Raw genomic sequence first — 17,524 nt, 5'->3', positions numbered from 1 at the left:
ATGTTTATTTGCATTTCTGTAACTCTTTAAAGTAGTATTTTGCATTTTCCTGGTTGTTCTCACTTAATTCCTCTCACAGAATAACATTGAATGGCCTCTCCACTGCTAGTACATCACTGATGAATCTCACCAAAAAATTCAGGCATGAATATGGAGAAATATTCAGGCATGAATACGGAGACATATGAAGGAACTTTGACTTCTCCTTTGGAATTTATACACTGAGAATAATCCCCAAAATGACTGGAATGGTCTGTAAAAACAGAAGGCAATTGCTAACTGATACAAAACCTTTCCTATTTGAAATTCTGAAGAATCTGACCTGCACACAAATATTCAGGAACAAATTCTAATTTCAGTCACAGAGCTTCTCTGAACTCCTTGTCCAACCAAAAGCTGCACCCTGTCAAGTTGGTATCTCCAAGTATATCGCCTACCTTATGTTCAACAAGCTCAAAAAGAACTCTAACAGAACCATGCCAGCCTCATCCTTTCTTGTTCACTGAGGCTGTTCACTCAGTCTGTCATTCATGTCTGTAAACGGTGGCAAAACTTGAAACCAGGCTTCTCTTGAGGTTTCCACTTCCAGGTTACCCCACCTACCCCTCCAAAACTTTCACAACCTACCTCCATCCTATTTAAACCCTTGTTCTTGTATTGATTTATATTCCCATGAATTCTCACAATTTCTCTAATTACAGGGAAAAACTCCCCATGAACATTTTCAAATGTACTTCATCTTCCTTGCTCAGAATTCCACTCACACTTCTGATACCTGAAGTAAGAAATTACATATTGAGATATCCTGAAGCCACTTTGCACCACATTGTCTCACTCCTATTCAAACTGCCCCAGGGTCACAGTGAGAGTATCCATCACCTGTTCTTCCCCTTATTTTGATTCTAAAGAATCTATAGGCAAAGTGTCCCCTAACTGTACCTTATGACTTGCATTTTAATTCTCAACAGGAAGGGGTAGATACTCTAACAATGTATATAAAAACTGACAAAGAGGTGACTGGAAATGAAACATGGTGTTTTCTACTGGAATTTTCAGCCAAAGACCTCAGAATCTCTAATATGTAGTACATAATGCTGGCTTGCATCTTAGACATTTACCAGACTATCCTAATATTCATAGGGTAACATAGCAATAAATAAAACCAACTAAAAACAGCTGGAATAAACTAAAGCAGGTAAAAACATATTTTTAGCAAATTAATAGGTGAATTAATTTCATATTATTTCAATTTAGAAGTGATTATGAAATCACAAAACTTTCTAGTTATCTGTACATTATGCATATATCTGTTTAGATTTCACATACCTGTAAACTATTTTCAATGCTCTTTATAAAAAATGCAGTTGGTGACTATTTTAATCTGTCAGTACCTCACACACAGGCAGGAATGTAAATTACAATTTTACATAATTCCCCATTAGAATAGTAAAAAAAATTACTTTAAAATTGCAAGTATTTTTAGCGTGTGGAGTGATTAACACTTGCATATATCAGACTATTACTTCCAACACACTATCAACGACAGCTGTATAAGATGCTTGATGCTGCATGACCTTGGGGTGTAATCTGATCAAATCTCACAGCCAGCAGGGCTGGGCTCTGTCAGAACTTGACTAGGTGACTTCAAAGGAATACCAGGTGCAATACAAAACAACCTTGCTGGCTCAGTATGTGACTGTTCTCTCAGCCTCAATAAATTAAACAGGTCCTAACATTGTCTCCTGGGGTATAGCACGGCTGGAGATGACATTTTGGGGGACTGAGACTAAAAGAAAAGTCTAAAATAATTTTATATTATTTTATTTTCTTTTCAGATTGAGAAGATTAGCACTGACACAGAATCAAAGAACCACCGAGGATGAAAGGCACCTCTTGAGGTCATCTGATCTAATTAACTTCCCAGTTCAGTCAAGTTCAGATAAAGCAGGTTGCTCAGAACCTTGTCCAGTTTGGTTGAAATATCTCCAGAGATGCAGATTTTACTACCTCCCTGGACAACTTATCCCATTGTTTGACCATCATTAAAATAAAATTGTCTCTTATTCTGCTCAAATTTAATTTCATGGGCTTTTAATTTGTGCCCATTGGCTCTTGTCTTGTTAATAAGCACCACTGAGAAAAGTCTGGCTCACTCCTTCATTTCCTCACATCAGGGATTTTGACACATTGACAAGATCACCAGAGCCTTCTCTTCTCCAGGCTGAACAGTCCAGCTGTCTCAGACTCTTATGAAAGATGTGTCAAGCCCTTAATCATCTTTACAGCCCTTCACTGAAGTCACTACAGTAAGTCCACATCACTCTTGTCTTGGGGGAACCCAGCACAAGACCAGGTATTCAGGTGTGGCCTCATCAGTGCTGAGCAGAAAGCAAGAATCCTCAGCTCCCTAAATTTGCTGGCAATCATTTCTAATGCAACCCAGAAGGCTCTTGGCCTTCTTTGTGACAGAAGGGTGCTCTGCTGGTTCACAGTCAGTTTGTTATTTACCATGACCCCCAGGTCCTTCCCTGCAGAGCTGCCTTCCAGCTGGTCACCCCTCAGTGTGCAGTGACAGGGGCTGTTATGCGGGTCAGGACATTGCACTTCTCTTTTTTGAAATGCATAAGGTTAAACTTCTTTTCCTCTTCACAACACTTGCCAGATTCCGCTCCAGTTTGGCCTTGGCTTTTCTAAACTTTTCTAAACAGCTGCAAGATCAGACATCAGCTTTATACTTCTCCTGCATCATTTGCCTCTTCTTACACATCTCTCAGACATTTCTTTTTGATGTCTGAGTTCTGTTACAAGCTTCTTGATCATCCACGTGAGCTTCCAGTCAGCTGGTTACCAGCTGGTCAGCAGGGACCCTCCCTGACCTGGTAGGATGTGATCTCCTCCTCCACCATCAGCTCTTCCTTGTTTCTATGTATGAGCTACAGCAGAGCACCTTCTCTTGCTGGTTCCTTGATCACTTGGGTCAGGAAGTTGGTTGGAAGCACTGTAGAAATCCTGTAGATTTCTGGAGCCCTGCTGCTCTGTTCTTTCAGCAGATATCAACTATTGATATACCATATCTTGTCTCCTATTCTGAACTATAAAGTCACTCTTTACTTCCATTCCTAATATTTGTCATATTTACTAAAAAACCCCTGCACTTTGTATACAAATGCATACAACTGTAAATGCATTAAGTCTTACAATATCCCAAGCCATCATTTTACAAATCAATGTAAAATTTTATATTTACATTATTTACATTTTACAAATAAATTCTTATTTTTACAATAAGAAAATAATTAAATCATTGAGAAAGAAACTTACAGTGTTGCCTTGAAACCTTTGGCATTGGCAGGAATCATATGCAGGTATTTCAGGTCCCACCTAAATCTCCACACATCAGATCATCTCCAGCTACAAATCTAGCTTGTAAAACTTGGCTCCACACCCAAAACATAGGAATGTTCTCATCTAGGGTTTAATGCAACCGACTTCAAAGTTCAGCCCAGAGATCAAACCTTTCTCAGTGTCTAAATATCCACAGAGCATTTGGACTTAAGAGCTTAGCCCAGAATTACTAAAACAAAATTTAATCTAATGCAAATGGACTAAAAGAAGGTAAATTGAAAAAGACTCCCTTCTGTGTTTAATTTTGACAAAGACTAATGCCTATTCAGTCTGATTAAATGCAGACAGTCAAATCTGCAGCAAACACACCAAGGATACTCACGTGTGGTTTCTGTTCCACGGAGGCCCTCACTCGCAGCATTGGGGTAGATAGCAAATACAGCTATCTGGTACTCAGTTAAAGACATCAGGTTTTTCAGAACTGCTGTTGATACACTTCCATCTACCACTACCTGTTTAAAAGAAAATGTAACTGAATACGCATAAAGTGAACAAACTATATTACCATCAAATCAAGCAAGCCCTCCTTGAGGCAATGTTTCCGCTGTACTAAAGTTCAGATCGTGCAGCATTTATATACAGTAAAGTATTTGAAATGAACAACAACCATATACATAGCCAAAATGGTTATCTGATCTAAATAGCCATTCAGAACAAAGGAAGAGCTCAGCTGAACAAAGTATATGGAATACAGTTTAAGGGTGTGTATGTGGAACTTTTTTATATAATATCATCATAAATATTCCTTTAGTACTACATATATACACACACAGAGTACTTCAAAATTCCATCAATACAAATTCCATCCTAAACTAGTTTCTAGTGCAAAAGGAAACAAAATATAACCTTAGTTAAAACCTTTTGCTCTTCTACGTTTCCATTCTATTTGATAAGTTGTCTGCTGGAGTCAAAAGCTTGTTCCACTGCACTTTTTCCATCTCCAAAATGTTGAAGTCCCATCTAAATGAACAATTCTCTCCAAATTTTCAATAAACAGTTGTAGATGTCCCAAAATGTACAATCTTCCTTTTATTAATATTCTTTCTTAGAACTGAAAATGTGGCTTACCATCACCTCCTACCTGTTCTGTTCTTGTAAACAGAGTGGTGCAGGGGGTAATGGTAGAATTGTTTCAAGTAACCATATATGTAAGGAAAAATGCAGGCACTTCAACCCACCCCCTGAAAGTGATTATTACTATTAAAGCACTTAATTTACCTTAAATTGTATGACAGACATGTAGCCTGGCTACTACTAATCTTGGTCACCATCCAGTGTGCCCAATCTCCTTTCTGGAGCCCTCATAGACAATTTCAGGGTGTATTTAAACAGGACCATGGATTTCCTGTCTGGTTAGTTGCCCCTGTTGCATTAAAAACTTTGGGCAGCTTTTCCTCCTCTTACCTCTTCTGGCTGTCCTCCTCGAGTGGGGTAATACACAACCCTGTATTTTTCCACTTTGCCTGGTGCATGGGTCCAGCTGACCCGGAAGCCTCTGGCTGTTACCTCTGATGTGACCAAATCCGAAGGAGTCCCAAGAGAAGCAATTGCCCCTAGGTTGGAGACAACACAAATTTTTAGTCCCTCTGCATAATAATTGTTTGGTTTGTTATAGTTGCTGAAGCTCTAAATATTGTTCCTCATCAGAAAATAAAATAATTGGCTATTGCACACTTATTTTCAATGGAAACAAAGAGGTAATAATGAGTACTGCACATCAGACTAAGCAGCCCTGGTCTTTCATAAACCTTTATGTGAAAATGACAAAAATACAGCACTAAGTCTTCCTGACCTGCTTCCCATCACTATTTCCAGACCTTTCTGCTGGTTTGGTTGTTTTTTTTTTCTGGTTTCCTCCCAGTCATGCAAAACATACAAGTACATATACAGCTGTGATCTCCTGTGCTCCTCAGCAGGTTGGAAACTGATACTGGCTGCTGAAGAGACACAGTGAACAGTCATCTTCTCTGGCAATCATTCTTTTCCACAAAGATGTCTCATCTATCCATGGTTTTTCCATTTTCTTCTGCTCAAGAGAGCCTTCCTTATTGATATATATTACATATAATATATACATTATATTTAATGTATATATATAATATTCCATATATCCATATCTATTATGAGAGAGAGAGGGAGAAAAACTCAGCATTGATATTAAGGAATCACAAACTAATAAATAGAAACAAAATCCACTGAAACCTTTCAGAAAGAAAGGCCTCAGGTAGAACTGTATTTCTGGCAAATTGCAATATTTTTTCATTGCCATTTATTTCTTCAGAAAAGCCAAAATAATTGTAGTCAGAGAAGGCTTTTTCATACAAGAACAATTTTCTTTGCTGGCTTCTTTTCCTGTGAACCAAAATATATTTTTGTGCATTAAATATGAAAAAGAAAACAATTCATCAAGAGGAGGGACAAAGCAATCTAAATAGTTGAAACACTTGAGTACTTATGAGACAATAAAACCATTAAGTTAGGAGGCAGAAAGCACAGCATGAATATAATTCCATGTGCAGCTGTTAAACTAATTCATCCCCAAAACTCTGTATTACAAAAAGATTTCCTAACCCACCACTTGGAAATAGTTACAGCAGAATGAATGTACTTTTTTTCTTTTGTACTACCAAATACCATAATATTTACCTCTACTAAAAACAAAGAGCGAAAGATCAGAGATATCTAAGCAAGAATAAAACAGGAAGATAACTTCCCTGACAGTGTACTTTCTTTCAAGCAAAAGAATATACAGCAAGAGTCTAGTGCCAGAAGCCAGCCTAGAACCGCAGGTATTTGATTTATAGCTCTAAGTTCATCATAAGTTACATTAAAATTTGTTTCTGTTCACCTTTGATTTCCTTTTCCTGTTCCTCTACTCGTGAGCACACTGTTCTGGTAAGACCTTCAACAATGGTATGCATGAAGTTAAAGTCAGCCACGTTGTAGACGTGTGTGCTGTCAGGCTCAGAGGCAATCTCTTTGAGTTCATTTATATCTGCATTCTTTACGCCTTTTATTGGAAAGGAAAACAAAGACAATAAATGAAAAAGAAAAAAGGAAAAAATCTTGTATACACAGGTGATATATACCTACTTTATAACTCTCATTTCTCACAAGTTATAAAATCTTTTCCACGTATCAAAGGGATTGATAAAAAATTGCCAATATAAAATTCTATTTGTTTTAATGACCAGCTACAAATTGCTCTATTTTTAAGATCTCAGTTCAAGATGCTAATTTCTGCCAGTGTAAGTGGCATCTTTTCAGCTGTCTCATGAAAATGCAGCATCCATGTATACTGCTAAATTCAAGTTATAACAACGTTATAACCAATGTTTATAAAAGATACAAATTAATGACGGTACTTATTGGATACAGGCAGAAAAGAAGTAAACTTCCTTAGTTCACTTAGTTCAGCAACAGATGCAAATACACCAGAGTACAATGGGACATGCACATGGATATGGCAGAATACACACCAATAGCAAACAGCTCAATGCCAGCATCCCGCAGGTTTTTAGCAGGAGGGATAACATCATCTTGGGACTTCCCATCAGTAATCAGTATCCCAATTTTAGATACTCCAGGTCTTGCACCTGCTTCAGGCTTAAAGCTGTTTTCCAAAATGTAAGTTAAGGCGAGACCTAAAAAAGAAAATATTTTAAAATACTTTTACAGATTAAAATGTCCATTAGTTTTGCCAGCATCACAGTGTTTGTTTTTCTACTCAACTTGAAATTCTGATGCAGAATAAGCATAAAAGAAGAATTAGTTTACTTAAAAATTTAATTCCAACAAGCAGCTTAAACTACAGAGAAGCTGAAATTTATATTTAGCAGTCTTTTGAGCAATGTATTTTAAACTATGAAAACTTAAATAGATATTTCCTGCAAATGTGTAATCTTTTTTTTCTTCCTCTACCAAGTTCTACAAAGTTAGAATAGGAAGCTCCCTCTCCTTCTACCTAAATTGCTTATTTGAAAGCACATGCTCTGGATAGCTTAGTAAATCCTTATAAGACAGATAATCTTGGTTTTGTTTGTTTTTTAAATTTTTTCTAATTTTCAAGCTGAAAAAAAAAAGCTTTATTTATGCTCAGGGAGAATCTGATTTTAATAAATACTAATTATTTAAAAGGAAAAAGAACAACAGCTCCAGGACAAACTTACACATCACAATGAGATCTTATCTGAAAACTCTTTTAAGTCTCCCACAGCAAACATTTCTAACTCATTTTCTTCTAACATCCCTATAAAATAATCATGATAATTTACTACTTCCTACCACCCAGCAATCTCATTCCTAGAATCATACTAGTCTTCTGTCCTTTGTCCCATTGCAATCACTCCTTCTACCAAAATAAAGACTGTTGCTTATTGTTTCTCCTTTTTCTTACCCGCTAAGAAAAAAAAAAAAAAAAGGCTTTGTCTGAGTCTTTGGATATATTATTCCAACATTACTAACTGCTGCTTTGACGACACTGGAATTGTATTCAGAGACTGTATTTTTCCCAGATTGTCAGGCATCCTCCCTTTATCCATCACTAAGTGTCTCTGGGGTTTCAGTGCTTTGACTGCTGAAAGGTCAAGGGAAATCTAAAAGCCCTGGGTGGTCATTTGTAAAGTTAGTATTACCAGTTGTCAAATATTGAACCAACATTCTTTCCTTCTCCAGAATAAAGCTCTGTGCATGAACATTATAAATGGATTTTGCATTTTCTTCCCAGCAGGTAAAAGATTTTACTTCCAGTACAGAGAGTTAGGTAACTTTGTTTTATGTGGCCCTGTCCTGATTCCCAGTGAAGTCAATGGACAAGCACTTCAGAAAATACTTAAATGACACCAGATAAAGCCATTGGCAAGCTGCAAAACCCCTTTTTACCCTTCATAATAAGCACCAACACTTCTTGGGCAGTGCAGCAGAATATGTTTTTTAATAAAAAGCAAAAGCCCAAACATACACAGTACCTGTTAATGTATTCCCTCCCTTATATGGAAGATTACGGACTGCATCCAGAACAGCATCCTTGGTGCCATAGGCATTCAAGTGCCATTCAATCCGGGGATCACCACTGTACTGTGCAAGACCTAAAGAACCAGAAATTAAGGTAATCCATCAGATAATAAAGCAGGTTTTTTTTAAATATATACGTTTTATGTAGTTGGTTACCAGCACCTTACCAATTAGGTTTCTGCAAGTAACTTTGCTACTATACTAGAAAAACTGCATTGATTGACAACAAAAAGTAGTATAAAGTTGTTCTGAGTAACAACTCCTCAATTAACTTTCAAAGCCTTTTCCACAAGTACTAAGTAAATTAAAAGCAAAGAAACACAAAACTTTTTCAGAGTTAAGACTACAAGAATTTATTTTAAGAACAATTTACTTAATATACTTTTGAACAGTAGCAGATCAGAAATATAACATTTCAGCCAGTTTAAAGCACAAGAAAAGCCATCTACACATTCTGCAAAAATTAAACTGCAAGTGTTTGAGGCTAATGCTGACTGAAGCCACTAAGACTGTTTCCACTCTTTTTATTTTTCTACTGACATTGCAGTAGAGTTAACTAAGTTGAGGATCACAGTAAACTTTGAGGAATTAATACTACAAATATTCCAGCAGCATTACTCTGATGATAGAAGTGCTAGTGCTAGATGAGGATAAATCTTGCACAAAAATAGAAGCATTAAGCTGTTTATTATCCTGAAATGATAACACCTTCACATTGCTACAGAAATATTAGGAAAAGAGTGCAGCTCCTTACCTACTCTTGTTTTCTCAGATCCCACATTGAAAGCAGAAACCAGGTTTTCCAGGAACAGTCGAACGAGCCTGAAATTGAATCTGCCAATACTCCAAGAACCATCTACTAGTATCACAATATCTGCAATTGCTGGAGTTTTACAGGTAAACAGGCTTCCTGTAAATCATTAAAATTAAATCAATATTATTAATTCAACTATAAAATTGTAATCTAATAAATATATACCTTCCACCAAGCCATTATCTACTTGTAGTGTTCTTTCATTAAAGCATTCAAAATTACTTTTGAGAGACCTATTAAAAAAACCCTTCTTCTAAAAATATTTGAGAAATAAAAAATTAACTGCCATATAGAACAACCAAACCAAGAGTTTTTTCATTCCCAATGCACATATACAATTTCAGTCCCCATACACAGTGCATGACACCATTGCCTTAGGCACAGACAATACAGAGAGCTACCTAGAGATGCAGACACATAAAACAGTTATCAAGGCCCCTTTCACAGTCAACAGAGAAAAACAGGTGCTTCTATACATCTCAAAAGCCTTACAGAAAACCACTAGGCACCACTGTAGACTCGTAAATCCAGAAGTTAATCTCACTCCTGGGAGTTGAGCAAAACTGAAGGCCAATTGAATACACTGTATTAAACCTAAGCAGGAGGCACTCAATATAGCAGAGGTAAAATGCAAAGATCTCAGATTCAAATTCACAGTTTCTATGAGAACGGGCATGAGAATGAAGCTTAGTCTTACAGATACATGGAAAACAGAAAAATACAAGATCATTTAAAAAAACCAAACAAACTAAACAGCAGAAAATATCTGATGAGAATTAGCAGAAATACATGTTAGTGGTCTCTAAGGTTTAACTAACCAGTGGGAAAATCAAAGGAAGGGAAGCAGAGATTAGACACAAATTGCACAATAAGCAAACTGAGAAGCCTAAACTGAAGTGCCACATTCAGTTTGAGAAAACGCTAGGAAAAGAAGTAAGGGAATGGAAAAGGTTTTCAGAACCTCAGACAGAATTGCTATATTCCACAGAAGTGGATGTGTGACTGTAAAACTGAGGTTGCTGAAACAGTAGACTCATATTGTCGGGAGGGAAAAAAGGGATGATGTTATACAGATTTAAGAAATAAGAGCTTATGTCTGAAGTACAAAAATATTGATTGGCTATAGAATAAGGAGGGAAATAGGAAAGACAAAGCAAAGCGAGTTTAGTAGAAGAGACATGATATATCACAAACCATTTAAGGATGAAAATCATGTCCCTCAATACAGTAGAAAACAAACACAGATTAGTGAATTAAGCTGCAGCCCAGCTTTTATTATGATTTTTGTCAGGATCCACTACATAAGTCAGTTCACAAAGAATACTAACAGTTCAACATGCTGTTAACAGCAATCACTAAGTCCACTGCCAGAAATAAACTGATTTGAGCAGAGATGTTCAGTAAATAAAATAAGTCAGTGAGAAATTATCTAAAAGATGTTTGCATTAGCTCCCAAGAAATTCTCCTGATACACAGAGAAAATAAAACATATGGTTAGCAACTTTAAATTTTCACAACATAATATTAATGACAATATTTCCATTAAATACAAAATGATAATCTCACAGGCAAAACCAATCTGATGTGCAGAAGGAGTTCAATTGGTAATAATTAAGGGTTAGATTCATACTATAGTGTAAATCCACTGAGCATTAAACTCAATCCATAAAGTTATAGTTAATGTCTTAAACGTGTACCACAAACGTTTTTAGAAGAACAGGGAACATTTCCTACGTGCAGCTAGCAGTGCAAAATAAGTTCTAAACACATGACAAAAATTCCACTTACAAAGATGCCAAGGCAAATATTTTATTTTAGCTTTTACAGTACAAGGCAACACTATTTGAATTGGCAACATATTTTAATGTATTGACACTGGGGAACATTTAGTAAGCATCAGAAAAATGATCTTAAATTGGAACATAAATCCAAAAGAGGTCCAAATCTTTATGTCACTGAAGTCAACAGAAAAACTTCCCTTGATTTCAGTGGGACTGGAATCTGTTTTGTGATTTAATAGGAATCTACTAGTCATGGCAAAACTAATGTTTTAAATATCTTTGCCAAATAAACTTCCTGTTCATCAGTCTGCATTGCTTGCAGTATCTGCCTTCCATTAACACGCAGTTCAACCGTGCCATTCTCACACTGGCCACGACTAGCACTGCAAGCTTCAAAAGAACTACTGCCAAAGTAAAATGCTACTCCACTCCAGTAAGAATGAGAGCACAGGACCCCTGATTCACATCCAAGCAGCTGTACAATAGCACAGATGTACCTTTTCAGTGTTATCCCAGCAGTTTAATCATACAGCCCAATGAGGATTTGTGTGGTAGTATTTTCCTTCTCTACTTCTAAAATCGTATGCTGAGTATGAAACCCAGTTATTATCCTTGGTAATATTTCATATCACTTCATATCAACAAGTTTGGCCTATAAAGCTTCTTTAATCCTGTAGTGATGGCTTTGTAATGAAAGCTTTTATCAATTTTAGTAAATCCATTCAGTGAAGCAAAATCCAAAGAATAAAGAAAACAATAACAACATTCCTTTCAATGTTTTATTTCCACATCATCAGATCAATGCAAATAGTATAATTCAATTTTTTTTTTTGTTAAAGAAACGTGTGGTTTGATCCAAGATTGTACTGCAAGGTCACATTGTGAAAATTTGTTTCGCTCTTCGTAGGAAGGAGATACTTGTTGCATCTTTTCTGCATAAAATATTTAGGTTTTGTTACTTCTGTACACCCACTATTTTGCTTATGCTTTCTCCTTGTTGTACTTAATAGAATTGTAGAAAGTTCCCTAAAAGGGAATAAACAACAGTGAGATATTAAACAGAATAACACGGTGATAGAATCTTTAAAATCTGATAGGAACACAAACACCATGACATCCCAGTTAATAAAGTTAGTCTAAAAGACACAGTGTGTAGCAAATAATTTCTGAACCCCACTGTGTTTAGCCAGTTTCCATTGCCAGTTCTTAAAATGTCTTTTTCAATAATCTTTCCATATAATCATATATGGTCATGAATTCCTGTAGAGTTTGAGGGCAATTTTGAACATTTCAAGTATCTAAACAACTTTCATAGGCAATTTTCCCAACAACCTTTCTTAAAGGAGGATGACAGCATATCATTCCATATAACAAAAGCTTTCAACACTCAGTGTTTTAGTCTACTACAGGGTTCAATAGTGTGATCAGGTTCAATAATGTGCTTATTTTCCTTTTACTTGGTCATCAAGAACAGAGTAGTGAGAGAAAGGGTCCCACTTCCCTCTGAATTATACAATACTCACCAATTTCAAAGGTAGGACAGTAGGGAAGAGACCAGTTACCAAATTTTGTATCATGTTTCCTAATGTTATATAGAAACCATAATTCTGATTCAAGTGCTGCATTCCACAACAAACAATATCAGAGCCTGTGATCTTTAGGCAAGCAAAAATAACAGAATTGCACAAATTTTAAAGTCAGAATAACAACCTGTATATTTTACACCAGCAATTGTCTTCAGTTGCTTCACTTACAATTGGTGGAGAATTTTTATGGGGAGAAAGTAAAATATTAATGCACTTTCTGTAACAAATTTATAATCTTCCTAGCACTACTTGGCAGAAGGAACTTGCCACTCTGCCAGAAAGCTGAGGAGGAAGGGACTCTGCTCATTTCTGCTTTTCACAGAAGAAGACACAGGCTCAAAATTTCACCTTCAAAGGCACCAACATACAGGAAAAAGCTACCAACAATGTTTTGGGGTGAGGTATTTGCAGAAAACCTGCTTCAGTATCACCAAAAATCAAATCATTCTGAAGAATTTTGGTTCCTTTGTTTCAGGGAAATTTTTCAAAGAGCCAGCATTGAAAGGGCTTCACGTCTGCCAAACAAAGTTTTCTGATTTTGACTGCTCAAGCCCCCAGACACCAAAGGTGATTTGCTGGCACTTTCAATATGCAAGTGTTAAACAACTCTCAAGACCATGTCAAAACTGGCTGAGAGTGAAGCCAGTGATGGCAATTCTGAAAGAAAGATCCAGATAGAATTTTCTGGGATAGAGGGAGTGTTATTGGAGCCTGCAAAACAGGACCCTTGAGTCATCCCACTGAAGGGAAGGGAGTGTAGAGAGAGACCTGAGAGAAGCTCTGACAGTGTGGGGGCTGCACAGAACACAGCAGGCTTGACAAGCTCCTGGAAACACTGACCACCTCTCCATGGCTGCATTCCCTACCTGCGGCTATTCTTCCACACGCTCCTTGTGAGCAATGGCAAAAACAGAAGTTCAACAAAAAACCTGCAAACGTTACTCACATGTAAATACAAAACTATGGATTTTAACCTAGAGTAGGGTTCTTTGACTCTTGGAGTTAATGCTACTAGTCTTTGAAAGGTCCTTGAAAGGCAAAGGGAGAAGCAGCAAATACACGCACTGTCACATGGGAGGACTCAAGGCTTTAGACAAACCAGTTCAATTTGCATGCAGTTATGATATGTTTTACAGAAACACATTTGATATTTTGCCTACCCTTGGTACGAAACTGTTCTCATTTTCAAGAGCCAAAACACACACCACTTCTTCTAGAAGTTAAGACTATAATTCTTTCTGAGTCTGCAATATGTCGTTTCCTTTCTTACTCCCTGTCACAGTGGAAAGTCAAATAATATATGTGGAAGAAGAGGAAGAAAGTTCAAGTAGAGGTCAATACTAATACTACAGTATGAACAGAAGGCTCGTTCATGGAATAACAAAGCACAAAAGGCAAGAAGCTTGATGACAGCAGTGAGTGAAAAATACCTTGTGAATAAAGCATGAATGACAGAGAACAGAATCACTCCACAGTGATTGACAGCACCACACTGAGCAGAAGGACCACTGAGGACAAGGGCAATGCAAATCTACATCACCAAAATGTCACATCTGTTTTTAAAAAGGGTTAAAAAAATTAAGGAACATGAGGCAGTGTCTAACTCCAAAATTCAGCAACTCACTAGTCCATGCTTCTGACATTGATATTACTGTTCTGTGCTGGTGATATCATCCTTGCACTTGGACCTCAGTTTAACACATCCCATATGTCAGGTCTATGGACCAGACAAATGCATATAACATAACTGCTGTTCTTTAAACTAGATCCAACCACAGCTTGAATTTGAAGGACTCAAATGTTGGAATATTAGGTTTAAAGAGCTGCCCAACAAGGTTATTAGTTTGTCCCTGGCCCCTAGGAAAAAAAAAGAAAAATCAGCCAGCCCTTTTCCATGTGCCTTATTCCTCTCCAGGAAACTAATATAGCCCAACTGGCAAGCTTACAAATTTGTTATTTGGTGGAGTTGGAATATTAAGATTTACTGAATGTGTTGTGTCTAATCACATCACATTTGACTGTGAATACTGTAGTACAAAAATTTTCTGCTTCCAAAAAGTACACAGCAGTTACTAAATACTATTTATAGCACACCTCTTGAATTTAAGACCATAAAACTAATCAAAGCACTAGTTGATAACACATTAATTGCCTATATATAGTGGTAATAATCCTCAAGTGTGAGAGAAGGCAGCATAGAGCTATTTTCTATGCAATTTTCTATACACACTCAATGACAGTTTTACTTCTTCAGTAAGTAGTCACTAGTCAAGCAAAACTTCTAGAGCTTTCTTTCTAAACCTGAACTTTTTAATTTGAGAGACAAAAAAAAGTAACTGTGAAAGAAAGTGCTGGTGTCTCCTTATAGAGCATTGTTGATTGATAGCACTGAAGAACACAATATCTGCAGCAGCTCACCAAACATCAACACTAAACACTCCTGGTCTGTGTACCTAGATAGAAAAATATGTTTTTAAATTCCCCTGAATTTAAATGGAGAGTTTAAAACATTTGTTATAATTTCTCTTCCAACAGGCAACATGTCAACACAGAACAAAGCATGCTGCTGAAGTTTTTCCTGAACCTGAAGCCCAGCCTGGCAATATACTTCATCAATTTAACCACAATTTACACTGAAGATGACCAGCAATCCTCCTGTAAAGTACACAAACCTAAGAAACTCTTCCGCAGATTTTAGTGATAACTCTCCATTTCTCTTTCCTCTCAGTTCTGCATCTGAGTACGTGAATGTTTTAAATGAAACAGCTGTCTCAAGGTCTAAATTACTTTTCAAGACAGAAAACTGTATTTTTTATTAATATGGTCATACTTATCCACCATTCCTATGAAAAAATATGCCAGAATTTAAAAGACTTATTTCTCCTATTTCTTTAGTAAGGTATGAAATCCCTGACAGTTTTCTTTGGCTGTCTAGAAGACAGTTAATCAGGGCACTTCAGACAAAAGTGGCATTTTTGTGTACAGAAATCCTCAACATTAATAAAGGTGTATATCTAAATCCCTCTAAACCATGACAGAGAGCTGGTCTGTGCTTGAGCTTGTAACACAACAGGCCAAATAACGGAAAAGAGGCTGCTGAGAGAACAATCTGTGTACTTATGAAAGTAGGTAACATAGAAATAATTAATAAATACTAGAAACAAACTGCTACAGCACAGTTAAATTATAACTCACCATAAGAGATCTAAAAGAAACAAAAGAGGTTGGTGCAATACAATTAGAGTGCAAAAGACTTCCAAGAACTTCATGCAGTTCTTGAAATAATATCTTCATAATGTAACCAGTGTATAAATACAAATATGCAGTGATCTTTAGAAGTATTGCTAATTTAGGATGTCACGAGTCAATCTACAAAAACTCAGGATGAAATTTGGGCCCTCTTGAATGTAGCAATTCTTCCATTCTCTAACTAGCAGAGATGTCTAAGTGAATACCTAACTCTGAGAAATCTTAACTCCCAGAATCACAGGGTACTGGAGATGGGAATGGATCTCTTGAGTTTAGTAAAACTGCCCTAATCAAAGCAGGGGCAACAACAGCAGATTGCTCTGGGCCATGTCCAGTCAGGTTAAAGAGTCTCCAAGATAAAGATTTCACAACTTGAGTAACTTACTCCAGTGCTTTACCATCCTCACTGCAAAATAAGTGTTTTCTTTGATTAAATATAATTTACAGTTACTTTAGTTTGTGCCCACTGCCTCTTGTCCTATGACTGGACACCACTGAGAAGAATCTCTGTCTTCTTTACTCATTCCAGAGGGTATTTTTACACAGTGGAAAGATAGCTCTCAAACCTGCTGTCCTCCAAGTTGAACACTCCAGCTGCCTCAGCCTCTCCACTTATGAAAGATGCTCCAAACCTTCAAACATCTCCATGGCCTTTCAATGGACGCTTTTCACTAAGTCCATGTCTTTCTTCTACTGGGGAGCCAACCCAACATCAGAATTCCACATGTGGCTTCACCAAGCCAGGGCTGAGGAAAAGAAATCACCTCCATCAATCTGCTTCCTTCCCAGTGTAGCCCAGGAGGCTGTTTGCCTCCTTTGTGACACATGTCTATGCAGGCTCATGGTCACCTGATTCCCAGGGCTTTTTCTGCCAAGCTCCATGCCAGCCGGTGGGCCACCAGCATGTGCTGTGCTTCCCCTTGCTGATCTGGCACTGATACCACAGCCCTACCTATGCACTGAGCTAAATTTGGATGTTGAGTTTGAAAGGTCTTGAGGGTATGGAGAGAAGAGATGAGATGAGATATGAGTGGTATTTCACAAGCCACAGGAGTCACCATCCCTGTGCTCACAATTTACAGTTCTGCCTTTCCTTTATCATACTGGAAACATCAGTGCAAAAGACCAGAAATTTTAGCCCACATTTTTAACCACATAAACCAATCAAAGCCAAGTGAAGACACTGCTGACATGAGCTTTACTTCTGAAATAGCTGTCTGCACCACTACGCAGCCCTAATTCTGCTAACTTTCCTGCATAAATGGAAACTAAATATTCTCAGTCACCAAGCTGGTGTCGGTGCTCTACAGAAGCCCCCTCGGTTCTTCCAGAAGGGCAGAGTACAAGAATACCACAGCTCTGGAGAATAATGAGCCAAAGAGAGACACACCAAACTCAGCAGTCAGATGAGGAAACAGGACTCCCTTGTTCCATGCAGAGTAGTATGATCAGTACAGCCAATCAGACAAGTGAGAACACCTCTGAGGTGGAAAGTGTGGTCCCCACAGCCAGGTAAGTCCCATTTTAGCTACCACCTGGCATCTTTTAATCAAGAGATATATCTCAGCTGTAACAGCAAGGCTTATTCAGCACACAGGACACCAGCAAAAGGGTGCTGACAGCCCAAAGCCAGAGTCCTGCATCAACAGACCCAGACCTCAGACCATGCAGTGAGG

At 37.4% G+C, this 17,524-nt stretch overlaps 1 protein-coding gene across 8 annotated transcripts in view; it reads right to left on the bottom strand.

The window, feature by feature from the left end:
• COL14A1 (collagen type XIV alpha 1 chain) overlaps positions 1 to 17,524 on the bottom strand; it is a 112,035-nt gene that overhangs the window by 68,876 nt on the left and 25,635 nt on the right. For all 8 annotated transcript variants that reach the window (XM_014870117.2, XM_014870120.2, XM_014870121.2 and 5 more), the window contains 6 exons: positions 9,173 to 9,328; positions 8,373 to 8,492; positions 6,885 to 7,049; positions 6,254 to 6,415; positions 4,810 to 4,958; positions 3,728 to 3,857 (listed from right to left, as the gene is read on the bottom strand). In XM_014870117.2, the coding sequence (XP_014725603.1) occupies positions 3,728 to 3,857; positions 4,810 to 4,958; positions 6,254 to 6,415; positions 6,885 to 7,049; positions 8,373 to 8,492; positions 9,173 to 9,328 (882 nt within the window). The remainder of the gene's footprint in view (positions 1 to 3,727; positions 3,858 to 4,809; positions 4,959 to 6,253; positions 6,416 to 6,884; positions 7,050 to 8,372; positions 8,493 to 9,172; positions 9,329 to 17,524) is intronic.

This window comes from Sturnus vulgaris, chromosome 1, assembly GCF_052056855.1.
Source record: "Sturnus vulgaris isolate bStuVul1 chromosome 1, bStuVul1.hap1, whole genome shotgun sequence".
Classification (NCBI taxonomy): Eukaryota; Metazoa; Chordata; class Aves; order Passeriformes; family Sturnidae; genus Sturnus; species Sturnus vulgaris.
Note: the sequence above shows the minus strand (reverse complement) of the source record. Positions and strands in the feature narration are given on the sequence as shown.